General features: G+C 37.7%; 1 protein-coding gene across 1 annotated transcript in view; it reads left to right on the forward strand.

Annotated features, from left to right (window-relative positions):
* The first annotated feature begins 229 nt into the window (after positions 1 to 229).
* LOC130244138 (cysteine-rich motor neuron 1 protein-like) overlaps positions 230 to 27,945 on the forward strand; it is a 106,044-nt gene continuing 78,328 nt past the window's right edge. Inside the window, exons 1-3 of the mRNA XM_056476420.1 lie at positions 230 to 666; positions 16,618 to 16,782; positions 19,875 to 20,045. Of these exons, the coding sequence (XP_056332395.1) occupies positions 357 to 666; positions 16,618 to 16,782; positions 19,875 to 20,045 (646 nt within the window). The 5' untranslated portion in view covers positions 230 to 356. The remainder of the gene's footprint in view (positions 667 to 16,617; positions 16,783 to 19,874; positions 20,046 to 27,945) is intronic.

Genomic DNA, 27,945 nt, shown 5'->3' on the forward strand with positions numbered 1-27,945 from the left:
GAATGAATGAATGAATGAATGAATGAATGAATAAATGAAAGTGTAGTGTGGTTAAGTGCAACACATTTCTAAACAGGAGACTGCAATCTGAAGACATCTGTGTTTCTGCTCAGTCCTCGCTGTCTGTGATTGGACGAGCTCCACGTCAATCATCCACGGGGGGCGTGGCTTTGTCATCTCTTTAGCTGTACGCGTGTTGGAGACTCAGTTTGAGTGTCAGTGGCTCAATGATACATAGAGCAGACCATCATAATCTTCATCATCATCATCATTACAATCATCATCACAGACTGGAGTGTGAACTTTGAGCAGTTTTTACTTTATTTAGGACTGATCTGAGACTCCTGAACTCCGTCATGAAGAGTCACCAGAGTTTGCTGCGCTTCTTCTGCGTCTTGTGTTTCTGTTTGTGCGCTCGGGCACTCGCAGCTCGGGAATGCGCCCCATGCGCGCTCCGCTCGTGTCCGCCGGCCAGCGCACTCGGATGCGATTCTGGCAGGGTTCTGCTGCGGGACCCGTGCGGGTGTTGTGAGCAGTGTTCCCGGCTGGAGCTGGAGCTGTGCGGGGGTCCGGACTGGACTTTGGGCTCCTGCGGATCCGGACTGTCCTGCACCGCGCTCAACAGAAGCGGAGCGGCGCGCGCACCTGAGACAGGTGTATGTAGAGGTCAGTCAACTTTTACTAAACCAATCAATGAAGCTCAATAGATGAGTATAAAGACCTGCTGTTTTTTTTTTTTTTTTTTAATTGAAAAATACTGTAGTGTTTTTGGGGTGTACTCTAGGTACTTATGTACAGTTGCTATTGTAGTACTGGGTGATGCTCAATGATTATAAACACATGCTGTTTATTTTATGAAAAAATACTGTAGTTTTTGACTTATACTAAAGTACTTTATTTGATAAATACAAAAGAAACTCAATGCATGATAATAATCTGAAAAGACCTGCTGTTTTTGCATTTTATTGAACATTGCTATAGTGTTTTAGGTTATACTCTTGTAAAGTATTTGAGTGTATATATACAGTTGCTATTATAGTAATGATAACAATCAATGCATGATTGTAAAGCTGAAAAGATAATCTGGTTTTGTGTTATATGGGAATATACTATAGTATTAGTCAGAAACACTATAGTATTAAAGTACTTGGATGAATACAGTTACTGTTATAGTAATGAAAACACTCAATTTATGAATATAAAAGCAGCTGTTTTTGCATTTTATAAAAAATACTATAGTGTTTTTGAATTATACTATAGTAAAGTACTTGAATGAATATATACAGTTGCTGTTAGTAATGCATGATTATAAAGACCTGCTGTTTTTGCATTTTATCGAAAAATACTGTAGTATTTGACATACTAAAGTACTTGATTTGATGAATACAAAAGAAACGTAATGCATGATTATAATCTGAAACGACCTGCTGTTTCGGCATTTTATTGAAAGCCACTATAGTGTTTGACTTTTACTAAAGTACTTGAATTATGCAGAAAGAAATTCAATGCATGATTATAATCTGAAAAGACCTGCTGTTTTGGCATTTTATTAAGCATTACTATAGTGTTTTTGAGTTATACTCTAGGAAAGTATTTGAGTTAATATACACAACTGCTAATATAGTAATGAAAACAAAGCTGAAAAGATAATCTGGTTTTGTGTTCAATGGGATTATACTATAGTATAAGACAAAACCCCTATAGTATTACTGTAGTAAAGTAGTTGAATGAATACAGTTACCATTATAGTAACGAAAACACTCAATTTATGAAAATAAAACCAGCTGTTTTTGCATTTTATAAATAATACTATAGTGTTTTGAATTATACTATAGTAAAGTGCTTTTGTATAGTAAAGTTTTTGAATTATACTATAGTAAAGTACTTGAATGAAGAAATGCAGTTGCTGTTTCAGTAATGCATAATTATAAAGACCTGCTATTTTTGCATTTTATGGATGATTACTATAGTAATACTATGGTGTTTTTGAATTATACTGAAGGAAGTTACAGTTGATTTAATAATGAATGACGCTCAATGCATGATTATAAAACTGAACAGACCAGCTGTTTTCACAGTTATGGGAAAATACTATAGTATATTTCAAAAACACTGTGGTATTACTGTTGTAACATACTTGAATTAATACAGTTGCTATTATAGTAATAAAAAACACCCAATTAATGATTATACAGCTGAAAAGACCCATCTGTGTTTATTTAATGGAAAATACTATAGTAACACCATACTGCTTTTAAATTAATATATAGAGAAAGAAAGAAACTCAATGCTTGATTATTAAGACCAGCTGCTTTTGCATTTTATTGAAAAGTAATACAATGTTTTTGAATTATACTATAGTAAAGTGCTTTTGTATAGTAAAGTTTTTGAATTATACTATAGTAAAGTACTTGAATGAAGAAATGCAGTTGCTGTTTCAGTAATGCATAATTATAAAGACCTGCTATTTTTGCATTTTATGGATGATTACTATAGTAATACTATGGTGTTTTTGAATTATACTGAAGGAAGTTACAGTTGATTTAATAATGAATGACGCTCAATGCATGATTATAAAACTGAACAGACCAGCTGTTTTCACAGTTATGGGAAAATACTATAGTATATTTCAAAAACACTATGGTATTACTGTTATAACGTACTTGAATTAATACAGTTGCTATTATAGTAATAAAAAACACCCAATTCATGATTATACAGCTGAAAAGACCCATCTGTGTTTATTTTATGGAAAATACTATAGTAACACCATACTGCTTTTAAATTAATATATGGAGAAAGAAAGAAACTCAATGCTTGATTATTAAGACCAGCTGCTTTTGCATTTTATTGAAAAGTAATACAATGTTTTTGAATTATACTATAGTAAAGTTCTTGAATTAATACAGTATATGCAGAAAGAAACTCAATGCATGATTACAAAGTTGTAAAAAACAACTGTTTTTGCATTTAATGAAAAATTACTATAGTTTTTTAAATTATACTATAGTAAAGTACTTGAATTAATATATATATATATAAGAATATAGAAAAGGCCAGCTGTTTTTGCATTTTGGAAAATACTATAGTATAAGTCAAAAACACAAGTATTACTGTAGTAAAGTACTTGAATTTATACAGTTGCTAATATAGTAATGAAAACACTCAGTTTATGCTCATTAAAACTGTCTGCATTTTATGGATAAATACTATAGTAATACTATGGTGTTTTTGAATTGTACTGTAGGAAGTTACAGTTGCTTTAATAATGAATGATGCTCAGTGCATGATTATAGAGACCTGCTGTTTTTGCATTTATTGGATAAATACTGTAGTAATACTATAGTGTTATTGGAGTATACTATAGTAAAGTACTTGAATTAATATATACAGTTGCTATTATAGTAATGAATGACACTCAGTGCATGATTATAAAGCTGGAAAGACCATCTGTGTACTGTATGCATTTTATGGAAAAATACTATAGTAATACTATGGTGTTTTTGATGTATACTGTAGGAAGTTACAGTTGCTTTAGTAATGAATGACGCTCAGTGCATGATTATAGAAACCTGCTGTTTTTGCATTATATGGAAAAATACTGTAGTAATACTTTAGTGTTTCAAAGTATACTATAGTAAAGTACTTGAATTAATATATACAGTTGCTAATATGGAACTGATTAGTGCATGGTTATAAAGCTGGAAACACCATCTATGCTCTCTGCAGAACGTCATGCCTGTGTTATGCATGCTTGTGAAAAAGAATACTATATTAAAGCACTGGTATGTGCTATTACCATAGTAGCAGTACCTAAATGATTTAGCATTGCTAAATTAAACAAACTGCAATGTCATTTTTCATGTAGTGTTTTGGTACTTTTAATTAGTGGAGATATTTTGTGCATTTATTTTGACTCCCTGTTTTGGTTTATAATACCCACATAAGCTTGGCTTCCTCCATTTAAATGATTTTGATGCTGTTGTGGAGGCAATATCTGCTGATATCTGTCTCCTGATGGAGTTTAGTATCCTGTGATTGGCTCTGGGATGTGAAATTGGGCTCCTGTCCAACAGTAGAGTAAAGACCGGGTCATAATGGCAGACGGCGCTGGACTTTCTCCAGGTCTGGACTCTTGGATTGAGTGAAAGCAGAGGATCCGGAGCTCAATTACTCTCCGTCTTCATCTTCCTCCTGTGGGGTCTGTGTTTTGCCCCGCGGGATTGTGCTCTTGATTGGGTTTTGTTTATGAGCGCCGTGTTGTGGGTTAATCCTGTAACCCCCTCACAAATTACTCAAATCAGTTTGTTAGTGAGTGAATGACTCCTAAAATCAGCACATCTGTTACGCCTGACAGCCAGAATGAAGGGAAAAGTCGTATTTAGGGATTTCTTTCTTATCCAAACACCTAAAATTTGTAGATCAGGATGCATTTTCTAGACAAGCAAAACATAATGCGTTGGTTTAAGAAATATCATGTTAAAATTAAGTTCATTTTTCCTTAAAACATGCAAAATAATCAGCCAATGCCTTCGGAAAAATAATTTTCTGTCAAAAGGAAAAACAAGATTATTATGTTTACCCAATTTGCAGATTATTTTGCTTGTTTTAAGGAAAAACTAGTTCATTTCTAGATATTTTTCCCTAAAACAACACTAAATTCTTCTTGATTTAGGAATATTTCGATATTTTTAGACTAGAAAAGTTGTACAAAGACGCATAATACAGTAGGTCACCTTTAAATAACCCCAATACCCTTGGATAATAGTATTGTATTGTATATGTATAGTATATATGCAATAGGATGTGCTAAAGACTTTGTTTTTTGTAATAATAATTTTTTAGGGGTTTTTCACCTTTATTATGATAGGACAGTCGAGATTTCAGAAAGGAAAGCATTGGGAGCAGAGAGAGGGGAAGGATCGGTAAAAGACCTTGAGCCGGGAATCGAACTTGAGTCGCCGGGAGCACGTTGGTGCTATATGTCGGCACGCAATACCACTAGGCTATTGGCACCAACACAAAAGACTTTGTTTTTCCATGTTTAGCTAGTGATGCAAATGTTATAATCATGTCATATTGTTCATTTTAGTTTTGCAAGTTTAATTTCCACATTTTAAGCATCTCCACTGAAGACAATAGCTTCATTATTCAGCTCAGATCTGGTTCACTTCTGTTCATTTCTCCAGTGTGTTTAGTGGAAATACAAGTGGCTGTAATAGGAGCATTACAAGAATATGAGTTTAAATAATGACTGGCATTTTCTAGCCGCTGATTAATTAGCATCTCATCTGCATAGTGATACATTATTCATGATTGCCATCATTAATTACTCCTTCCCTGCCATTAGCAAATAAATTAATGAGGCTATTTATATTCAGACATGGCTGAGGGCGGACTGAAGATGTGAGAAGAGTCTGAATATTCAGTATCAGTCTTTTTTAGGGGGGATTCATCAATTTGCATTGCTCTAGTCCGCATTTCTGTAAATGGGATATTTCCACATTCCACATTTGCGCATAAAGGCTGTCTAGATTTATAAAACAAAATGGTTCTGATCATTAAAAACATTATTCGAGCAACTGTACTCAATGATACTTTGAGGAATACCATGTTATTGCAAGATAAAAGTAAAATCCTGGAATTGCATTGTGTCTAAAAAACTGCATTTATTGGCTTTTTGAGCAAATATAATGATACTTTTCTGCTGTTTTTGGTTTCTTTTTTTGGTTTTACAGACTGTAATAATAAATATTAATGTACACTAATAATAATAATAATAGAAAAGTTATAATAATAAGGGTCACGGTGGCACAGTGGGTAGCACAATCCCACAGCAAGAAGGTCGCTGGTTTTCCAATACTGGATTGCGGCTGGAAGGGAATCCGCTGTGTAAAACATATGCTGGAATAGTTGGCGGTTCATTCCGCTGTGGCAACCCCAGATTAATAAAGGGACTAATCCGAAAAGAAAATAAATTAATAAATGAATGAATGAATAATAATAATGCACAATAATAATATATGTACAGTAATACAGTAAATTACAGTACAGTAAATGTGTAAACAAAACATGCAAATATGCTAATAGTATTGTGATGGTTTTTTTGTACTTTTTGGTTGAATAAATTTACCAAATTTATGTCATGTGATGATGTTCATCCAAATTTTAAGAGCTGGCAAAGACCACACACTCTAAAAAAAGTTGGGTTATTTTAACCCGATGCTGGGTCAAATTCAGAGATAATCAACGCTGGACACTTTTTTTTCAATTAAATTTACAGCTTTTTAACCCAATGGTTGGGTTTGCTTATATTTGACCCAATGTTGGGTTAAAACAGCCCAACATTTTTCAGAGTGGATAGTGTTTTATTATCTCTTAATTTTTTCACACGATTGTGCATAAAATATTTAAGGTCAACCCCCATGCACTCTAAAAAATGTTGGGTTGTTTTAACAGAATGTTGGGTTAAATTCAGAGAAGACATAAAATTGGATACATTTATTTTCAAATCATTTTAAATAGCGTTTTAACCCAATGGTTGGGTTTGTTCATATTTTATTCAATGTTGGGTTAAAACAGCCCAGCATTTTTCAGAGTGGATAGTGTTTTATTATCTCTTAATTTTTTCACACGATTGTGCATAAAATATTTAAGGTCAACCCCATGCACTCTAAAAAATCATGGGTTGTTTTAACCCAATGTTGGGTTAAATTCAGAGAAGACATAAAATTGGATACATTTATTTTAAAATCATTTTAAATAGCGTTTTAACCCAATGGTTGGGTTTGTTTATATTTGACCCAATGTTGGGTTAAAACAGCCCAACATTTTTCCGAGTGGATAGTTTTTTATTATGTCTTAACTTTTTCACACGATTGTGCATAAAATATTTAAGGTCAACCCCATGCACTCTAAAAAATGTTGGGTTGTTTTAACAGAATGTTGGGTTAAATTCAGAGAAAACATGAAATTGGATACATTTATTTTGAATTCATTTTAAATAGCGTTTTAACCCAATGGTTGGGTTTGTTCATATTTTATTCAATGTTGGGTTAAAACAGCCCAGCATTTTTCAGAGTGGATAGTTTTTTATTATGCCCTAACTTTTTACACTAGTGTGCATGAAGTATTAAGGGTCATCCCCATGTACTTGTATTAAAATATGAGATTTAAATTTAATTAAATATATAATATATATATATATAATTCCCTAATGAAGGGGTGCCCAAACTTTGTCCTGGCCGGTGTCCTGCAGGTTTAGCTCCAACTTTAAACCTCAACACACCTGCACGGATGTTACTAGAAAGCCCAGTAAGAGCTTGATTAACTAGCCCTGGTGTGTCTGATTAGGGTTGGAACTAAACTTTGCAGGACACCGGCACTCCTGCTCTAATGGTTTAGTTTGTCCATATTTGACCCAATGCTGGGTTGTTACAATTTTTAGTGTGTGCATTGCAGGTGATATATTGATGAACTGTAACATAATTGGACACCTCTACATTATAATACAGGCAGTTAAAGTGAAATTAAAGTTTTTTTAGATGTTAGTATTATTATGATAGATTTAAGGATAACTATAAGCTAGCGTGCTATAAAATAGACAACATTTGCGTTTATAAGACATTAACCTAATATAAATATCCAAAGTTTGCTGTTTGTTATCGCCTAAATGGATCAGTGATGTCCCCTCCTACTTCAGTTTCTCATCAAGTCTTGACCAATCAAATGCTCTCTAGTGTCTGACCGCTCATATATGTTTTGTTTTTTTGTTTTGGAAAAATATCTTATGTGCTGATTGTAACATAGCTGACTTTCAATGTAAACAGTCTGAAAAGTTGCTCATCAATTAAGTGCATGATAAATATAGATATATTGATAAATATAAATATATATAAATAAATATATATCATGGTTTCTGCTACATTCATTCTTCCATGGCGGGGCGCTACGCCAAAATTCATCCTGCCACGGCTGTATTGCAGCTTCTCATTCAAAACATTCTATCTTTTTAATAGCAGGTTATAAATCGCACCAAAACGTATGAAAGGGTGAGTGAATTATGACCGTGTGAACGTTTCTGTAAGCGACCGTAGTAGTGCTGTGCGTCATTTGTTTAACCCTTTAAGGTTACGTGCTGACTGACAGGTGCATGATGCATGAGGCCAGCAAACTTGTCGTATAGCCATTTCACTTTACTTCAGGACGCATTAATGCCACTCTGTAGGTCTATTGGAGACATTCATAAATATTTCTAGCAAATCTAAAAAATGTTGGAGACATACTCGTTACATAAATGCACTAAATCACACCTCAGCAGTGTTTATTTGAGAGCGCACAAGAAGGAGGAGTGGAGAACATGAGACTGATTCCTGTGACGCTCCAGAAACAGACGAGTCTTCGCTGAGGCCAGCTTCCAGCCTCCGCCACTGAGACTGCAGCTCTGCACAAGACGTTTGGCCAGCGGAGAAATTAAAATGGTCGTGCCCAACTGAGCCTGGTTTCTCTCAAGGTTTTTTTCTTCACTTTCGCCAATTAGTGAAGTATTTTTCCCTCTCCGCTGTCGTCACTGGCTTGCATGGTTCAGGATCTGTAGAGCTGCGCATCGTTGGATTTGCTCTTCAATATTTGGACTCTCAGTAGTGATTATTAAACCACACTGAACTGAGCTCAACTGAACTTAAACACTACAAACTGAACTACACTGTTCCTATTTACTGTGACCTTTTATGTGAAGCTGCTTTGACACAATCTACATTGTATAAGCGCTATACAAATAAAGGGGAATTGAATTGAATTGAAGATCTGCGCTCAGTGTTGCCAGATGATGCTGACTGTTTCCACCCCAAAAGCTGTCGAGATCACAAGCGTTTTTACACTGTTCTAAGCATATGTATGTGAAGATCAGGGCTATGGCATCTCTTTGGGAGATCTAAATAGGTTTATGAGGGCAGACCGGGGCTGGCGGGCACGCCGTTGCAAAACCGCCCTAATTTTCACAACCCGCCTATGTCACTTTTTACCCGCAAAAAACGAAACCGCCCAATCTGGCAACACTGTGCGCTTGAGCAGTGCGTATTTGAGGGCGTGCAAGAAGCTTTGTGCACGAGCAGAGGAAATCGGTGCTCCAGCAAAGAGATTCACATGCTGTATATTACATAAATGCGATCTCGACTCTCGTAATACTGCGCTCACGACATTTGTCATTGAAATAACGCCACAGGTAGTTGGTAGATCTGTGTAAAAAGGCCTGCCGCCACAGCTGGAAAACATCCTAGAGGAAACACTGAATATATAGTGTTTTTAAAGAAAGAGCAGACTCTGAATCACGTGATTAAGTCAAGTCATTATATTTTTGAGTCATTTGTCTGCTCACAGATTTTAAGTGCTTGATTGAATTAAACAAATCATATCAAAATAATAACAAATTGTTCTAATATTAAACACGTATTTTAAAAAAATATGCTGTAACATGTTAAATGTTACTATTATTTATTTTTTTTTTTTTCATGGTGTATTGTCTGGCATGTTGACATGCAATACTGCTTTCGACCTCCAGGGGCACTAGGTTTATGTGCACCCTTATAAAAAGCCACTTACCATAGAGTAAGTAGGAGTGTTTGGTAGAGTGGACACCACATGCATCCCTTTTTCTACCGGCCTTCTAATTCAGTCCAATGTTTTGAGAACTATTGAAGTTATCGCTCAATTGTGAGTACATGTGTCTTTTATTTGATGTGTTATGTGTAAACAGTTATTTATGTCATTTTTGTTTGCTTGTTTTAGAAAGGACTTTTTATATGTTGCTATCCTTGTGCCTCTGGTTTGCTGTTCTCACTGGGATACACCAAGTTTATCCAATTTCTTGGGGAGCGACACAAAACTCACTTAAATTGTCTGTTTTTCTACAAACAACCACCTTTCTTCTAAGGAGTCACAGGACATCATACGTGATTTATTGCATCGCTCTCAAGTGCTCTAAGTGATAAGTGGTCACTGACCTTTTGTTTTTTTTTTCAGAAAGACTATTTATTTTCTGACTTTGGTTGGTATATCTTGTTTATTTTTGTTGTGATTTGATGTTTTTTTTTTTTTGTTTGTTTGTTTATTTGGTTATAAATCCATGCATGCGTGTAAAATAAAACAGTTTACAATTGATATCATTTTGTTTCAAGAGAGTGTTAATCAGTTTAGCCAAATTCTGTAGAACCCCCTCAGAGTGATACCAAATCGAGGAGAGGAGGTGTTGCAATGTTTTTGATGGAAGATGCGTTTAAGGCTGTCGAAGGGGACGCAACCTATTTAAGCATATGAGTGGCAAAATTAATTGTAATTAAATGTAATATGCAAAATGACAATGCAACATGTAAAAAGCTAATGTAGTTCAATTTGAGTATTGCATTTTCAATTGAATTTAGCACATTATAAAGCATAAAATTACTGTGTCATTTTACATATTAAAGTTGCCTTGAAATAAATTCAGAATCACAATTTTAACAAAAGGATAATGTTCGCTTCAGCTTCATGACGACTTTAAAACTGTTTCTCCTTCATTCATTTTCTTTTCGGCTTAGTCCCTTTATTAATCAGGGGTCGACAAAGTGGAATGAACCGCCAACTTATCCAGCGTATGTTTTACTCAGCGGATGCCCTTCCAGCTGCAACCCAACACTGGGAAACATCCATACACTCTTGCATTCACACACTACAGCCAATTAAGATTATTCAATTCATCTGTACCACATGTCCTTGGACTGTGGGGGAAACCAGAACACCCGGAGGAAACCCACGCCAACACGGGGAGAACATGCAAACTCCACACAGAAACACATACTGACCCAGCCGGGGCTTGAACTAGCAAACTTCTTGCTGTGAGGCGATTGTGCTACCCACTACGCCACCATGACACCCCTAAAACTGTTTCTGATATATTAAATTTGAACTATATATTATAATTTTTACTTTGTGCCAAACTATGTTATGGAGAATGCACATTTAAATACAGAAATGCATACTGTTAACACACACATACACTTCATTAACTCTGTTTATACAGGGGGGATATACGGAAAGTGTTCAGACCCTCTTAAAATTGTTCACTCTTGGTTATATTGCAGCCATTTGCTAAAATCCCTAAAGTTCATTTTTTCCTCTTATTAATGTTCACACAGTAGCCCATACTGACAGATGAACACAACTGTTGACAGTTTTGCAGATTTATTAAAAAAGCAAATCTGAAATATCACATGGTCATAAGTATTCAGAGCCTTTGCTCAGTATTTAGCAGAATCACCCTTCAGTGCTAATACAGCCGGGAGTCTTTTTGGGAAAAGTTTTTCACTCCTGGATCCATTCCTCCTTGCAGATCCTCTCCAGTTCTGTCAGGTTGGATGGTAAACATTGGCGGACAGACATTTTTAGGTCTCTCCAGAGATGCTCAATTGGGTTTAAGTCAGGACTCTGGGTGCACCATTCAAGAAAAGAGTTGTTGTTGAAGCCACTCATTGTTGTTAGCTGTGTGCTTGGGGTCAGTGACTACGTTTACATGGACATCAGTAGTTGAATTATTCGCCTTAATCTAATTAAGACACTAATAAGATGAAAACGTTTACATGAGTTGCCTTGTAAATGTTACTTTGAATGTTTTTGAATGTTGAATGATCCCGTTTTACATGTATAGCAAATAATTCGATTAACGTCATTGCGTCTCCGCGCTATCCACACTTCCTCCCGAGTTTTATGTAATTTCGAGTGTTTCATTTTTGATTTGTCAACTTTAACTGCAGTTTGGCACTTTCACTTTCATTCGGAAACATTTCATGCATGCCCCCCGTGACAAACGAGATGTTGGATGCAACTATGAACTGCTGGAAGAGTGTAGCTTTAATGGAAGTTTACACCGCACGCTGAATGGAGGAAAAAAAACCTCAGCATTTCACGATGCAGGTGTCTGTGGTCTTCACTGACTGTGTGTGTGTGTGTGTGTGTGTGTGTGTGTGTGTGTGTGTGTGTGTGTGTGTGTGTGTGTGTGTGTGTGTGTGTGTGTGTGTGGACTTTCCTGTCGCAAAACGCGGCAAAGTCCTACTTGCTGATAATAGTTTGATTGCGGTGTTTACATGTCTGTACTGCACTTCAATAATGCCTCTAAAATCAGCATACTCCACATGTCTTAATCTGATTTCTGTATAGTTCGATTATGACTTTAATCAGATTATATTAATCCAAAAATGTTGTTTACATGGTGAATTTATAATCCGAGTATTGTCTTATTCGCATTCAAATCAAATTATTGGTGTCCATCTAAACATACTCATTGTCTTGTTGAAAGGTAAACCTTCAGCCCAGTCTGAGGTCCTGAGCACTCTGGAGAAGGCTTTGGTCCAGGATATCCCTGTACTTGGCCGTATTCATCTTTCCCTCTATTGCAGGGCTATTCAATTCGTTTGTCATGGGGGCCAGTTCATGAAAAGCATCCCAAGCGAGAGGCTGGAGAGATATGACTTGCAAAATAAGCGATGACGTAATAGCAATATAAGAGTCCATATGCTGGATTTGTGCTCATAAAGACACCCACGTTGACTTTTTCTACATTAAAACGTTAATATTGACACCCATTGACACCCTCTGCCAATGCATTGATGAAATTAACAATTGGATGTGCCAAAACTTTCTTCAGTTAAACAAAGAGAAAACTGAAGTGATTGCGTTTGGGAACAGAGATGAGGTTCTCAAGGTGAATGCGTACCTTGGCTCTAAGGGTCAAACAACAAAAAATAAGGTCAAGAATCTTGGTGTGACTCTGGAGTCAGATCTGAGTTTCAATAGTCATATCAAAGCAGTCAGTAAATCAGCATACTATCATCTCAAAAACATTGCAGGAATTAGATGCTTTGTTTCCAGTGAAGACTTAGAGAAACTTGTTCATGCTTTTATCAGCAGCAGGGTGGATTACTGTAACGGCCTCCTCACTGGCCTTCCCAAAAAGACAGTCAGACAGTTGCAGCTCATCCAGAACGCTGCGGCCAGAATTCTGAGCAGAACCAGTAAATCAGAGCACATCACACCTGTCCTCAGGTCTTTACACTGACTCCCAGTTACATTCAGAATAGAGTTTACAGTATTATTACTGGTCTATAAATCACTAAATGGCCTAGGAGCTCAATACATTACAGATATGCTCACTGAATACAAACCTAACAGATCACTCAGATCTTTAGGATCAAATAGATTAGAAATCCCAAGAGTTCAGTCAAAGCAGGGTGAATCGGCTTTCAGCTACTAACAGCGCCCCCTGCTGCTGGAATCAGCTTCCAGAAATGATCAGATGTGCTCCAACATTAGGCACATTCAAATCAAGACTGAACACACATCAGTTTAGCTGTGCCTTTACTGAATGAGCACTGTGCTACGTCCGACAGATCGCACTATTATGTCTTTCTCTTCTTTTTAATTCTTTTATAACACATTTTATCTGTTTTTATGCTTTTTTATTTTATTTCTATTTTTACCATTTTTATTATTTGTTTTTATTGCTCTTATACTTGTTTCTTTTATTCCTGTTTATGTAAAGCTCTTTGAATTGCCACTGTGTATGAAATGTGCTATATAAATAAACTTGCCTTGCCTTGCCTAATATGTTTTATTTTGAAACTATATAACATCGGTGCATCGTACAATGTGGCTTTTTTTATACAAGCATATTCAAATGTTGTATTTCGAGGCACAACAAAAGCAGTGCATTGCTTAAGTCGTCTTCTACATTCAGACACATTCATGTTTTAATCTGCGCAACAATTAGGGATGCAACAATTATAGATTTTGGTTGTAGGGTTATAGTCTGAAGAATAATCCTGGTTTCACGGTTATCACCATTATTATGCATTTATTAAATTTAAAACACCACTAGTTTAGAAAATCACAAGAGTTCTGCTTATATTTTGAAGTGTTGTTTATTGCTGCTCAATAACCAAATACAGCATAAAATATTAATGAAAGAACAAACAATAGTCCATTTCTTTATTTGGGCTTAAAAACAAATGAAAAGGTTTTGATTTAAACATGAGTGATCATTGTACAATGAAAATAAATGACAGAACACTAATTAAATAAAAAAAAAATAGTGTTTGCCTAATGTTAATTTACGCTAAGAATATGTTATCTGCATTCATTCATACATCATTATTTTAATCATTTGTAATAATTCATCTAGCACAGGCATGTCCAAGCTCGGTCCTGGAGGGCCGGTGTCCTGCAAAGTTTAGTTCCAACCCCAATCAGACACACCTGGGCTAGCTAATCAAGCACTTACTAGGCTTTCTAGAAACATCCGTGCAGGTGTGTTGAGGCAAGTTGGAGCTAAAATCTGCAGGACACCGGCCCTCCAGGACCGAGTTTGGACACCCCTGATCTAGCATATCTTTTGTTTACATTGCACTAAAAGCCACGCACAACTCTCACCGCTACAGCGTGAGTTCACTTCTACTGTGTGCTGCGCCTGCAGGGCGTGAGCGCGACGGTCCGCTTGTGAGCCGTCCGTGCACCGCTCCCAATATGTGCACGTCTCCATTATAAATATTGTATGTGCGGAAAAGACGCAAGATGTCAACGGCTTGCTAATATAGTTAATCCAATGTGCGTGCGTATTGCTAAACTTTGTTTAGATGCAGCAGCTTTTTTTCCGTGCAACAGAAATGCGACGTTGAAAAACCTTTAATGAATAGAAGCAGGGTCAATAGTGGAATCGGCTAATCAATGCATACCTACTAACGATATCAGTGCATTGTACAAAAGGCCTTTTCTACAAACAAACCCAAATGTTTACGGCTGCCTGCATCACTCAGGTCAGGTGACTCACTCTCTGCAGCCTTTAACTTCAGCTTGTGCTGTATTGAACAGACGCACGTCACTTCATAACTATAGCGGCTGTTTTTCGACTGAACTAAATTATTATTTTGATGTCTTGGTCACGCTATTTGGAGGGCCGGAACTAATTGCCTCGGGGGCCGGATTCGGCCTGCGGGCCGCCAATTGAATAGCCCTGCCATATTGCAACCAGTCGTCCTGTCCCTGCAGCTGAAAACCAGGGACTGTATTGGACAGGTGATGAGCAGGGCCAGGTTTTCTCCACACAAACCGCTTAGAATAAAGGCCAAAAACTTCCATCTTAGTGTCATCAGATTAAAGAATCTTACCATCTTGGAGTCCTTCATATGTTTATTAGCAAAATCCACTGAGGAGAGGCTTCTGTCGGGCCACTCTGCCATAAAGCCCCGACTGGTGGAGGGCTGCATTGATGGTTGACTTTCCCCATCTGCATCTCTGGAGCTCACCCACAGTGATCTTTGGCTTCTTCACCTCTCTCACCAAGGCTCTTCTCCCAGAATAGCTCAGTTTGGCCAGACGGCCAGCTCCAGGAAGGGTTCTGGTCGTCCCAAACATCTTCCATTTAAGGATTATGGAGACCACTGTGCTCTTAGTAACCTTCAGTGCAGCAGAAATGACCAGATCTGTGCCTTGCCACAATTCTGTCTCCAGTTCTTCAGGCAGTTCCTTTGACCTCATGATTCTCATCTGCTCTGACATGCATTGTGAGCTGTAAGGTCTTATATAGACAGCTGTGTGGCTTTCCCAATCAAGTCCGATCAGTATAATCAAACACACAATCAAACCTTTTGTTAAGCTGCTTTGAGACAGTAATTATTGTGAAAAGCGCTATACAAATACTCTTGAATTGAATTGAAAATTGCATTGCTGTCTTGCACTTGTCAAAATGAATTGTGCTCCTCATACGCTTCCGAACAACACAACAGGACACTTCAAAACTCCATACGACCTAGTCTTTCAGCAGCAGCACCAGAGCAGAGACCAGTCATAATCATAACATCACCATAATGTCATATCCAGAAGAGCACTGATGTGTGCATAGAGTCTGTGATCAACAAGTGCTCATTCATTTGCTCCAGACTGATCCTGGTATAAACACCACTGGCCTCAGATCAGCAGACGTGAACAGATGTGCATTGTGGGCGTCTGCTAGAGGGAAAAATAGCGTTGGGGGTCGTGTGAAATTATGAAAATATCCTCACAGGAAGTATTGATATGGAAAGACGTCGGCGGAGCGGATCATTCTGAGGTGAAGGGAAGTAGCGCAGGAAAGGCTGTCTGTGATTGGCTGTCTGTGAGCAGAGCTGGAGTTTCTCCATGAACAACACATTGGCTATGTTTGGCTATGCAGATATTTTGTCCTCTTCGATTTGACTCTACTTTGGGGTGGCATGGTGGTGGCGCAGGGGGTAGCGCTGTCGCCTCAGAGCAAGAAGGTCGCTGGTTCGAGTCCCGGCTGGGTCAGTTGGTGTTTCTATGTGGAATTTGCATGTTCTCCCTGCGTTGGCGTGGGTTTCCTCAGGGTGCTCCGGTTTCCCCCACAGTCCAAACACATGCACTATGAATTGTTGAAGCCTCCTCATTAGTCTGTTTGGATAAAACCATATACAGGTGTGTGTAAATGACGGTGTGTGTGTGTGTGTGTGTGTGTGTGTGTGTGTGTGTGTGTGTGTGTGTGTGTGTGTGTGTGTGTGTGTGTGTGTGTGTGTGTGTGTGTGTGTGTTTTCTCCTCAGCAGTGGACGATGCTGCAGATCTACTGGAGGTGAATATGGAGTTGTGTCCTGTGGTGAGCGGCTGTGAGCGTGTGGACGGACAGTGTGTGTGTGACTCCAGACGCTCCTGCACACACACATACAGCCATCCTGACAGAGACACCTGTGTGCGCACCTGGAGAACAGGTACACCAGCCTGAAAACACAGCAGAGAGACAACATACTGGGAGAAACTGACATTGTGGCATTTACCCCTTCTGTTCTATTTTACTAGAAGTTTTTTTCTATTTTACTGAACTCTGTTTTACTCTATTCTACTCTATTCTACTCTACTCCATTTTACTCTATTCTTCTGTACTTTATTTTATTGTACTCTATTCTGTTCTATTATATTCTTCTCTACTGTTCTACTCTATTCTACTCTACTCTATTCTATTCTACTTTTCTACTCTGTTATACTCTGCTCTGTTCTATTTTACTATTCGTTTTTTATTTTACTGAAATCTACCCTGTTCTTCTCTATTCTACTCTACTCTTCTACTCTATTCTACTCCATTTTACTATATTCTTCTGTACTTTATTTTATTGTACTCTATTCTGTTCTACTATATTCTGCTTTACTGTTCTACTCTATTCTTCTCTACTCTATTCTTCTCTATTTTTCTACTCTACTTTTCTACTCTATTTTACTCTATTCTGTTCTATTCTACTATATTCTTTTCTACTCTATTCTTCTCTACTTTTCTACTCTACTCTATTTTACTCTATTCTTCTCTACTCTATTCTACTCTACTGTTCTACTCTACTCTATTTTACTCTATTGTGTTCTATTCTACTATATTCTTTTCTACTCTATTCTACTCTACTGTTCTACTCTACTCTATTTTACTCTATTGTGTTCTATTCTACTATATTCTTTTCTACTCTATTCTACTCTACTGTTCTACTCTATTCTGTTCCATTCTACTATATTCTTCTCTACTCTATTCTACTCTAATTTTTCTAATCTATTTTACTCTATTCTGTTCTATTCTACTCTATTCTACTCTACTGTTCTACTCGATCCTACTCCATTTTACTCTATTCTGTTCTATTCTATATTGTTCTCTACTCTATTCTACTCTACTTTTCTACATAATAGAGTAGAAAAGTAGAGTAGAATAGAACATAGAGTAAAATAGCTCTATGTTCTATTCTACTCTTCTACTCTACTTTTCTACTCTGTTCTGCTCTATTGTACTCTATTCCTCTCTACTGTTCTACTCTATTCTTCTCTACTCTATTCTACTCTACTCTATTTTACTCTATTCTGTTTTATTCTACTCTATTCTTCTCTACTCTATTCTTTTCTACTCTATTTTACTCTGTTCTGTTCTATTCTACTATATTCTTTTCTACTCTATTCTTCTCTACTCTATTCTTCTCTACTCTATTCTACTCTACTCTATTTTACTCTGTTCTGTTCTATTCTACTATATTCTTCTCTACTGTTCTACTCTGTTCTTCTCTTTATTCTATTCTACTTTTCTACTCTTTTACTCTATTCTGTTTTATTCTACTCTATTCCTCTCTACTGTTCTACTCTATTCTTCTCTACTCTATTCTACTCTACTCTACTGTTCTACTCTACTCTATTCTGTTCTATTCTACTATATTCTTTTCTACTCTACTTTTCTACTCTATTCTGTTCTAATCTACTATATTCTTCTCTACTGTTCTACTCTATTCATCTCTACTCTATTCTACTCTACTTTTCTACTCTATTCTACTCTATTCTGTTCTATTCTACTCAATTCTTCTCTACTCTATTCTTCTCTACTCTATTCTTCTCTACTCTATTCTACTCAATTCTTCTCTACTCTATTCTTCTCTACTCTATTCTTCTCTACTCTATTCTACTCTATTCTACTCTATTCTTCTCTACTCTATTCTTCTCTACTCTATTCTTCTCTACTCTATTCTTCTCTACTCTATTCTACTCTATTCTACTCTATTCTTCTCTACTCTATTCTTCTCTACTCTATTCTTCTCTACTCTATTCTTCTCTACTCTATTCTTCTCTACTCTATTCTTCTCTACTATATTCTTCTCTACTCTATTCTACTCTATTCTTCTCTACTCTATTCTTCTCTACTCTATTTTACTCTATTCTGTTCTATTCTACTCTATTCTTCTCTACTCTATTCTACTCTTCTTTTCTACTCTATTTTACTCTATTCTGTTCTATTCTACTCCACTCTACTGTTCTACTCTATTCATCTCTTTTCTATTCTACTCTTTTCATCTCTATTCTACTCTATTCTCTATTTTGCTCTATTCTCTTTTTCACTGTACTCTTTTCTACTCTACTCTGTTGTATTTTTCTGTACTATTTGCCACTCTATTTTATTCTGCACTATTCTATTCTACTCTTATATTCTACTGTTATACTCTATTCTATTTTACTAGACTTTTTCTGTTTTACTGAACTCTACTCTGTTCTTCTCTATTCTTCTCTACTTTATTCTACTCTACTATGTTCTACTTTATTCTTTTCTACTCTATTCTACTCTACTCTATTCTGTTCTACTCTATTCTATTTGACTTGACTCTACTCTTTTTTTACTTTATTCTTCTCTGCTCTATTCTACTCTACGCAGTTATGTTTTACTCTGCTACTTTCATTCTATTGTATTCTATTTGACTCTACTCTATATTACTCTATTGTGCTCTGCTCTTTTCTACTCTACGCTGTTCCATTCTATGCTATTTTATTACTCTATACTTCAACTCTGTTTTATTTTTTCTACTCTATTCTTCTCTTTTTTTATTCTATTCTACTCTATTGTAGATGGTGTAGCAGTATCTGCTCTTTACTCTATTCTTTTCTGCTCTTTTTTTTACTCCACTCTGTTCTATTCTACTCAATACGCTGGTACCCTACTCTGTTCTGTTCTATTTTATTCTACTCCAGTCTATTCTACTCTGTTCTATTTTAATCTACTCTGTTCTACTCTATTCTACTCCACTTTATTCTACTCTATTTTACTCTGTTCTACTCAATTGTACTCTACTCTGTTCTACTTTATTCTATTCTACTCTATACCTCTGTACTCTACTCTGTTCTGTTCTACTTTATTCTACTCTGTTCTATTCTAGTCTATTCTTTTCTACTGTTTTATTCTACTCTACTATATTCAACTCTGTTTACTCAACTGTATTCTATTCTATTATACTCTATTCTATCATGGCTTATAAATCTATTAATGGTGTCTGACCTGCAGCCGTCTGTCTCTCAGGCTCCCGTCGTCATGACCACAGACACAGGGACAGGATTGTTGGTCCTGCTGCCAGCCCGGCGTGTGTCTTTTCTGGCTGTAATCTGACAGCTGACGGGTGTGTGTGTTCGTCTCAGAGCTGCTACGATCACTTCAGCTTCTCCAACCGCAGCCAGTGCCAAAGAGCTGCAGGTAACCCTCATCATTTCATTATTCAAATATCCGGAAATCAATGTTGTTGCTCTCCTACAGTACATCAGCATCCATCTAAAGTCAAAACACTTTCACATTCTCATAATCCACAGCAGAATCAGCGTCCGAAACAGTTCTAAACCCAGCCTTTCTGAGAGCTCTCTGATTGGTCAAATGGCCCTCGTTTGCTCTGATTGGTCAGATGGCTTAGCTTTATTCTTATTTGTTGGTCAAATAGTTTGACTATCTGCTTATTAGTCAGAGGCCTATATTGGTTAGATGGTTCTACTTTGCTCTGATTGGTCAGACGGTTGTACTCTGCTCTGATTGGTCAGGTGGCTGTACTCTGCTATGATTGGCTCTACTTTGCTCTGATTGGTCAGATGGCTGTACTCTGCTCTAATTGGCTCTATTCTGCTCTGATTGGTCAGCTGGCTGTACTCTGCTCTGATTGGCTCTACTATGCTCTGATTGGTCAGTTGGCTGTACTCAGCTCTGATTGGCTCTACTATGCTCTGATTCGTCAGGTGGCTGTACTCTGATTGGCTCTATTCTGCTCTGATTGGTCAGGTGGTGGTACACTTCTCTGATTGGCTCTATTCTGCTCTGATTGGTCAGGTGGTGGTACACTTCTCTGATTGGCTCTATTTTGCTCTGATTGGTCCAATGGTGCTACTCTTCTCTAATTGGCTCTATTCTGCTCTGATTGGTCCAATGGTGCTACCGTTCTCTGATTGGCTCTATTCTGCTCTGATTGGTCAGTTGGCTGTACTTTGCTCTGATTGGCTCTACTATGCTCTGATTCGTCAGGTGGCTGTACTCTGATTGGCTCTATTCTGCTCTGATTGGTCAGGTGGTGGTACAATTCTCTGATTGGCTCTATTTTGCTCTGATTGGTCCAATGGTGCTACTCTTCTCTAATTGGCTCTATTCTGCTCTGATTGGTCCAATGGTGCTACCGTTCTCTGATTGGCTCTATTCTGCTCTGATTGGTCCAGTGGTGCTACTCTTCTCTAATTGGCTCTATTCTGCTCTGATTGGTCCAATGGTTCTACCGTTCTCTGATTGGCTCTATTCTGCTCTGATTGGACCAATGGAGCTATCGTTCTCTGATTGGCTCTATTCTGCTCTGACTGGTCAGAGGGCGGTACTCTTCTCTGATTGGCTGTATTCTGCTCTGATTGGTCAGATGGGGGTTTTCTTTGATTGGCTCTATTCTGCTCTTATTGGTCCAATGGTGCTACTCTTCTCTGAATGGCTCTATTCTGCTCTGATTGGTCAGATGGCATCAGATGGCAGTACTCTGCTCTAATTGGTCAGGTGGCTGTACTCTACTCTGATTAGTGCTGATCTGCCCTAATTTGTCTAATGGTTCTACTCAATGCTGATTGAGTCTGTTCTGACTGGTTAGACATTGCTACTCTGCTCTGGTTGGTTAAATTTGCCCCCCACCCCCCCCCCCCCCCCCCCCTGCTCTGATTCTCCAGATGGCTTCACGCTGCTCAGTTAGGTCAAGTAGCCCTACTCTAATTGGTCAGATGACTCTCCTCTGCTCTGATTGGCCAAAGGGTCTTCCTCTGCTCTGATTGGTCAGATGGCGTCAATCTGCTCTAATGGCTCTAATGGTTGTATTTGGATCTAATTGGCCAGGTAGCCCTCTTTTACTTTGATTTAATGGATTGCTCCACTCTGCCCTATTTGTTCAAATAGTCCTATTCTAATTGGTCAGATGACACCACTGAGTTTGTTTAAATAGCACATTAATTTTAATCTCTCAGCAGATTATATTGAGATATTCTCAATGTTTGTTTTTATAGTAATGCAATATAAACTGTTGATGTTTTATTAGTATTCTAGCCGATGTGGGAGTGTTGTCCGTTTCTCTGAATGAAAAGTGATTGGCTCAGAGTTCAGATTTGTGTAGCTGAAGGAATCATGTTTAATCTCAGCATCTGTCAAAAGAGAATCTGAATTTTTCTTACAGTACAGTGCCGCCCCTTCCAGCAACCAAACACTGAGCGCTGCTTGTGCGCCAATTACTCAAGAACACATCTGTTGATCATTAGCTTGTTTTGCATGAGTGTCTGTTTGTTATCAACGCTTCAATGTGTGTGTGTGTGTGTGTGTGTGGAGCTTATATAACACAATCATCCCTGAAAGGAAAAGCAGCTTTCCACCACATACGGCGCACATGTGATCAGGTGTCCGTTCATGTCTCTGCGCACATGTGTTATCGATCGGATATACAGCAGCTCCAGAACATCTCACAGACAGAAAAAAAAAAACATCCCATGCTGTGAATGCATGCGGTACTGCAGATCCTCATACTGACTACTGACTAAGAGATGTTCGGAGAGAGTTTAGCTGGTTTTCCCATTCAGTTGTGTTGTTTAATATTAGAAAACAACTGTTGTCATTGCATGCAACATATAATGACATCTCATATAGAACCATCTACTGTATATTGACACTCACAAAAGTGTTTGAAATGAATAAATGAATGTATTGCATCATTCTGTTAACATTCATATTTTATTTGTAAACGTCTAAAAGAAGGCTGTCTCCAGGCTGAGTTTTGATTGGTCAGTTAGCTGAACTCTGTTCTGAGTGGTTAGGCTCTGTTCTGTTCTGTTTGGTCAATTGGCTGAACTCTGCTTTGATTGGTCAGATGTTTTTTATGATTTGTCAGAAGGCTTTGCTCTGTTTTGATTGGTCGGTTGGCTTAACTCTGCTCTGGTTGGTCAAATGGTTTTTCTTTGATATGTCCGAAGTCTTCACTCGGTTTTGATTGGTCAGTTGGCTGAATTCTGCTCTGATTGGTCAGATGGTTCTTCTCTGATTAGTCAGAAGTCTTCACTCGGTTTTGATTGGCCAGTTGGCTGAACTCTGCTTTGATTGGTCAGCTGGACAGTTAACACTTTATTTTGATGGTCCATTTGAGTATTAGTAGACTGTCTGCTTAATATCTGCTGATATTGCTCCTTCAACAGACATCTAACTGACTATAAGAAACCTTGCAAGTACATGTTAACTTACACTAACCCTAACCCCGACCATAACAGTCTACTCATAATCTAATGAGAATTAGTTAGCATGTAGATGCAATGTAACTTAATTCAACAAACGGGCCATCAAATTAAAGTTTGACCCTTGGACAATATCTGTTCTGATTGGTCAGATGTTTTTTTCATATGTCAGAAGTCTTCACATGGTTCTGATTGGTCAGTTAGCTGAACTCTGCTCTGATTGGTCAGATGGTTTTTCTCTGATTTGTTAGAAGGCTCTGCTCTGTTTTGATTGGTCAGTTAGCTGAACTCTGCTCTGACTGGCCAGGTGTTTTTTCTTTGATTTATCAGAAGTCTTCACTCAGTTCTTATTGGTCTCTTGGATAAACTGTGCTCTGATTAGTCAGATGGTTTTTCTCCTATTTGTCAGAAGTCTTCATTCTGCTCTGATTGGTCAGTTTGCTGAACTTCTCTGATTGGTCAGATGGTTTTTCTCTGATTTGTCAGAAGGCTTTACTTTGTTCTTATTGGTCAGTTGGCTGAAATCTGTTTTGATTGGTCAGATAGTTGTACTTCAATTTGTAAGGAGCTTTCACTCTGTTCGGATTGGTCAGTTGGACGATAGCTGTTTTGATTGGTCAGTTTGTTTTCTCTGATTCGTCAGAAGGCTCTGCTCTGTTTTGATTGGTTGTTTAGCTGAATTCTGCTCTGATTGGTGACATAGTTCTACTCTGATTTGTCAGAATTCTCCACACTGTTCTGATTGGTCAGTGGGTTGAACTCTGCTCTGATTGGTCAGATATTTTTTCTCCAGTTTGTCAGAAGTCTTTGCTCTGTTCTCGTTGTCAGTTGGCTGAAGTCTGCTTTGATTGGTCAGATAGTTGTACTTCAATTTGTCAGAAATCTTCACCCAGTTCTGATTGGTCAGTTGGCTAAACTCTGCTGATTGGTGAGTTTGTTTTCCTCTGATTCGTCAGAAGGCTCTGCTCTGTTTTGATTGGTTGTTTGGCTGAATTCTGCTCTGATTGGTCAGATATTTTTTGGGGGGATTTTTCAGAAATCTTCACTCTGTTTTGATTGGCCAGTTGGCTGAACTGTGCTCTGATTGGTGACATAGTTCTACTCCGATTTGTCAGAAAGTTCCACTCTGTAGTGATTGGTCAGATTTTGCAATTTATAGCATTTAATTTCATTGCATTGCCCACCTTGAATGTCATTTTGGCTCATCTTACATGTCAAAGCTGAAGCCAGGCTTGGTGTTTAACGTTTTGACACTTCCAGACTCCCATTCAGTACAGCGCTAAAGTCTCAGCCGGCGCTGCAGCCAGAAGTTTGGCTCATTGTTTCTCTTCACGTGAACTATGCTGAAAATCGATGTTAAACCAGAGGGCTTACCCCAAAAGAAGGCACACAGGGGCCGCTGGACTGAGCTGGCTTTGTTCTGCGCTGACTAGCATCCAAAGTCAGTCTCTGAACAGAGTGCACATTGTGGGCTTTTTCCATGAGTAAACCCTGCTTGTCAACACAGCCTCCTCTGCCTGCGAGCGGCGCGTTACGGAGGAAGACTGCCGCCCTTGTGCCCTCAGCGCAAAGAAAAACACTTTTACAAAGAGCCGCTTCACTTTCATGAAAGGACGTCTGAGATCTCAGATATACACATTGTTTACAAAGGGCCTTTCTGCGCTTATAAAACCAATTTCCGCTTACCCTGGAGGGTTCATGGCTGTGCGTGTGCTGCCCAGACGTGATGTTACTGTTGCTAGGCACGTTATACTATTACACCATTCTGCCCGTGACACATTTGAGCCACTTTCACCACCAAATAAATCAGGAACCCTAAATGAAGCCATTGTGATTTTGTGTCACTAACAAATAGTTAATTACCCCAGATGACCCCCCCAAACAGAACCTAAATAATGGCATGTGCAGGAGGTAAAAACATAAAAATCTATCATGTTTTTTATTGCATTGCATTTTAGATGCATTTCATTGCATGTTGTGTTCCCGTCGCTTGCGAATAGCTAAATATCCCGGACGAGCCCCCAAATAGAACATAAATAATGGCAAGTGCATGAAGTAAATAATAAAATGTTTATATTACTATATTTTATTTTAGTATATGTAATTGCATTGAATTGCTGTGTGTGTGCTGCCCAGACATGATGTTACTTTTGCTACGCACATTATACTATTACATTATTTAATTTTTTATTATTGCATTGGATTTTAAAGCATTTAATTGCATGTTACAGCATTTTATTGCTTTGCATTGCTGTGCGTGTGCTGCCCAGATGTGGTGTTACTGTTGCTAGGAACGTTATACTCTTACACCATTCTGCCCGTGACACATTTGAGCCACTTTCACCACCAAATAAATCAGGCACCCTAAATGAAGCCATTGTGATTTTGTATCACCAACAAATAGTTAATTACCCCAGATGACCCCCCAAATAGAACCTAAATAATGGCATGTGCTGGAGGTAAATACATAAAAATCTATCATGTTTTTTATTGCATTTTTAGTTGCATTTCATTGCATGTTGTGTTCCCGTCGCTTGCGAATAGCTAAATATCCCGGACGAGCCCCCAAATAAAACACAAATAATGGCAAGTGCATGAAGTAAATAATAAAATGTTTATATTACTATATTTATTTTAGTATATGTAATTGCATTGAATTGCTGTCAGTGTGCTGCCCAGACGTGATGTTACTTTTGCTACGCACATTATACTATTACATTACTTAATTTTTTATTATTGCATTGGATTTTAATGCATTTAATTGCATGTTACAGCATTTTATTGCTTTGCATTGCTGTGCGTGTGCTGCCCAGATGTGGTGTTACTGTTGCTAGGAACGTTATACTCTCACACCATTCTGCCCGTGACACATTTGAGCCATTTTCAACACAGAATATATCAGGCACCTTAAATGAAGCCATTGTGCTTTTGTGTGTTGAACGCCATTGTGTTCCCATTGCCAAAGAATAGCTAATTATCCTAGAAGATCCCCCCCAAACAACTTGAATAATGCCTTGTGCAGGAGGTAACTGCATAAAAAATATATTTTATTGCATTGCATTGCATTTTAGTGAGTTGCCTTTTATTGCATGTAATTGCATTGCATTGCTGTGCGTGTGCCGCCCAGATGTGATGTTACTGTTGCAAGGAACGTGATACTAATACACCATTCTGCTCGTGACACATTTGAGCCGTTTTCATCACCAAATAAATCAGCCACCCTAAATAAAGCCTTTGTGCTTTTGTCTGTCGAACACCATTGTGCTCAAATTGCAAACGAATAGCTTATCCCAGACGAGCCCCCAAATACAACGTAAATAATGGGATGTTCAGGAGGTAAATAAATACATTTTAATTTCATTGCATTTTATTTTATTTATTTATTATTTTTTTTGTTTAATTGCATGTTGTTGCATTGAATTTTAATTTATTGCATTGCATTTTATTGCATTGCTTTTTTTTTTTTTTGCATATCATTGCATTGCTGTGCATGTGCTGCAAAATGTGATGTTACTGTTGCTAGGAACGTTATACTATTAACATTCTGCCCGTGACACATTTGAGACATTTTCACCTCAGAATATATCAGGTACCTTAAATTAAGCATTTGTGCTTTTTTGTGTCGAACGCCATTGTGTTCCCATCGCAAACGAATAGCTAATTATCCCGGACGAGCCCCCAAACAGAACCAAAAATAATTGCATGTCCAGAAAGTAAATAAATAGTTGTTTTATTGCATTTTATTTGATTTATATACTTAAAGAAAAATTTGAATTGCATGTTAATGCAATGGATTTTATTTTATTGCATGGCATTATATTGCATGTTATTTCGTTTATTGCATTGCATTGCTGTGCATTTGATTTTATTTTTATGTTTAATTTAATTGCATGTTATTGCATTGCATTTTATTGCAGGTCATAGCATCTTTTGCTTTGCATTGCAGTGCATGTGCTTTCCAAATGTGATGTTACTGTTGCTAGGCACATTATACTATTAAACCATTCCGCCCATAACACATCTGAGCCATTTTCACCACGGAATATATCAGGCACCCTAAATGAAGCCATTGTGCTTTTGTGTGTCGAACGCCATTGTGTTCCCATTGCCAACCAATAGCTAATTATCCCAGACGAGGCCCCAAACACAACCTAAATAAGGGCTTGTGCATTAGCTGCCGAGTTTGTAGATTAGCCATTGTGTTGCTCCATAATCGCTGAAGCGTCGGCCTTACAGATGGAGATTACATGAGAATAAAAGCTCTGATTGCTGTGATCTCTGAGTCTCGTTACTGAATCAGTCTGCACTAATATAAGCATGCACACAATGGAAATGCTGGATAGTGTCATTAATGGATGCCACATATTAAAATAAGTGGCAAGAAGAGTGGGAAACATCGCAGATGAATAATAAATAACATGAAATGTATACAGAAACTTTTAATATCTTTTAAAACTAGATTTGATGAAGTGCAAGACGCATGTTTTTTTACTTGAAACCACATAGTGCATTATAGTTAAAGTATTCTCTGATATCTACATAGTAGGTTTGTAGCTTAGGTACATTTTCCAGAAATGGTTTATTATGCTTATTTATTTCCCATAGAAAACCCCTGGAACCAGAAGCTCCTTATTGACCCTATTTGGATTGGTTGGGGGTACAAAGCACTGCAGTGTTTGGGTGTTCAGTGTCTGAGATAATTAGTCTACCGAAATGTGGATATTCTATACAAGCTGATTGGTCGGTTCTTGCCATGTGACTCGTGGTGCGCTCGCGGCATTCATCCAACTGTGTGCTACTGGAAGACGCGAGCGCGTCATGCCACTTGCGCACTCACCTCCATTGGAAGTAACAAACATGCACAAGCTCTAGAG

The sequence above is a fragment of the Danio aesculapii genome, chromosome 17, assembly GCF_903798145.1.
Source record: "Danio aesculapii chromosome 17, fDanAes4.1, whole genome shotgun sequence".
NCBI classification, from domain to species: domain Eukaryota; kingdom Metazoa; phylum Chordata; class Actinopteri; order Cypriniformes; family Danionidae; genus Danio; species Danio aesculapii.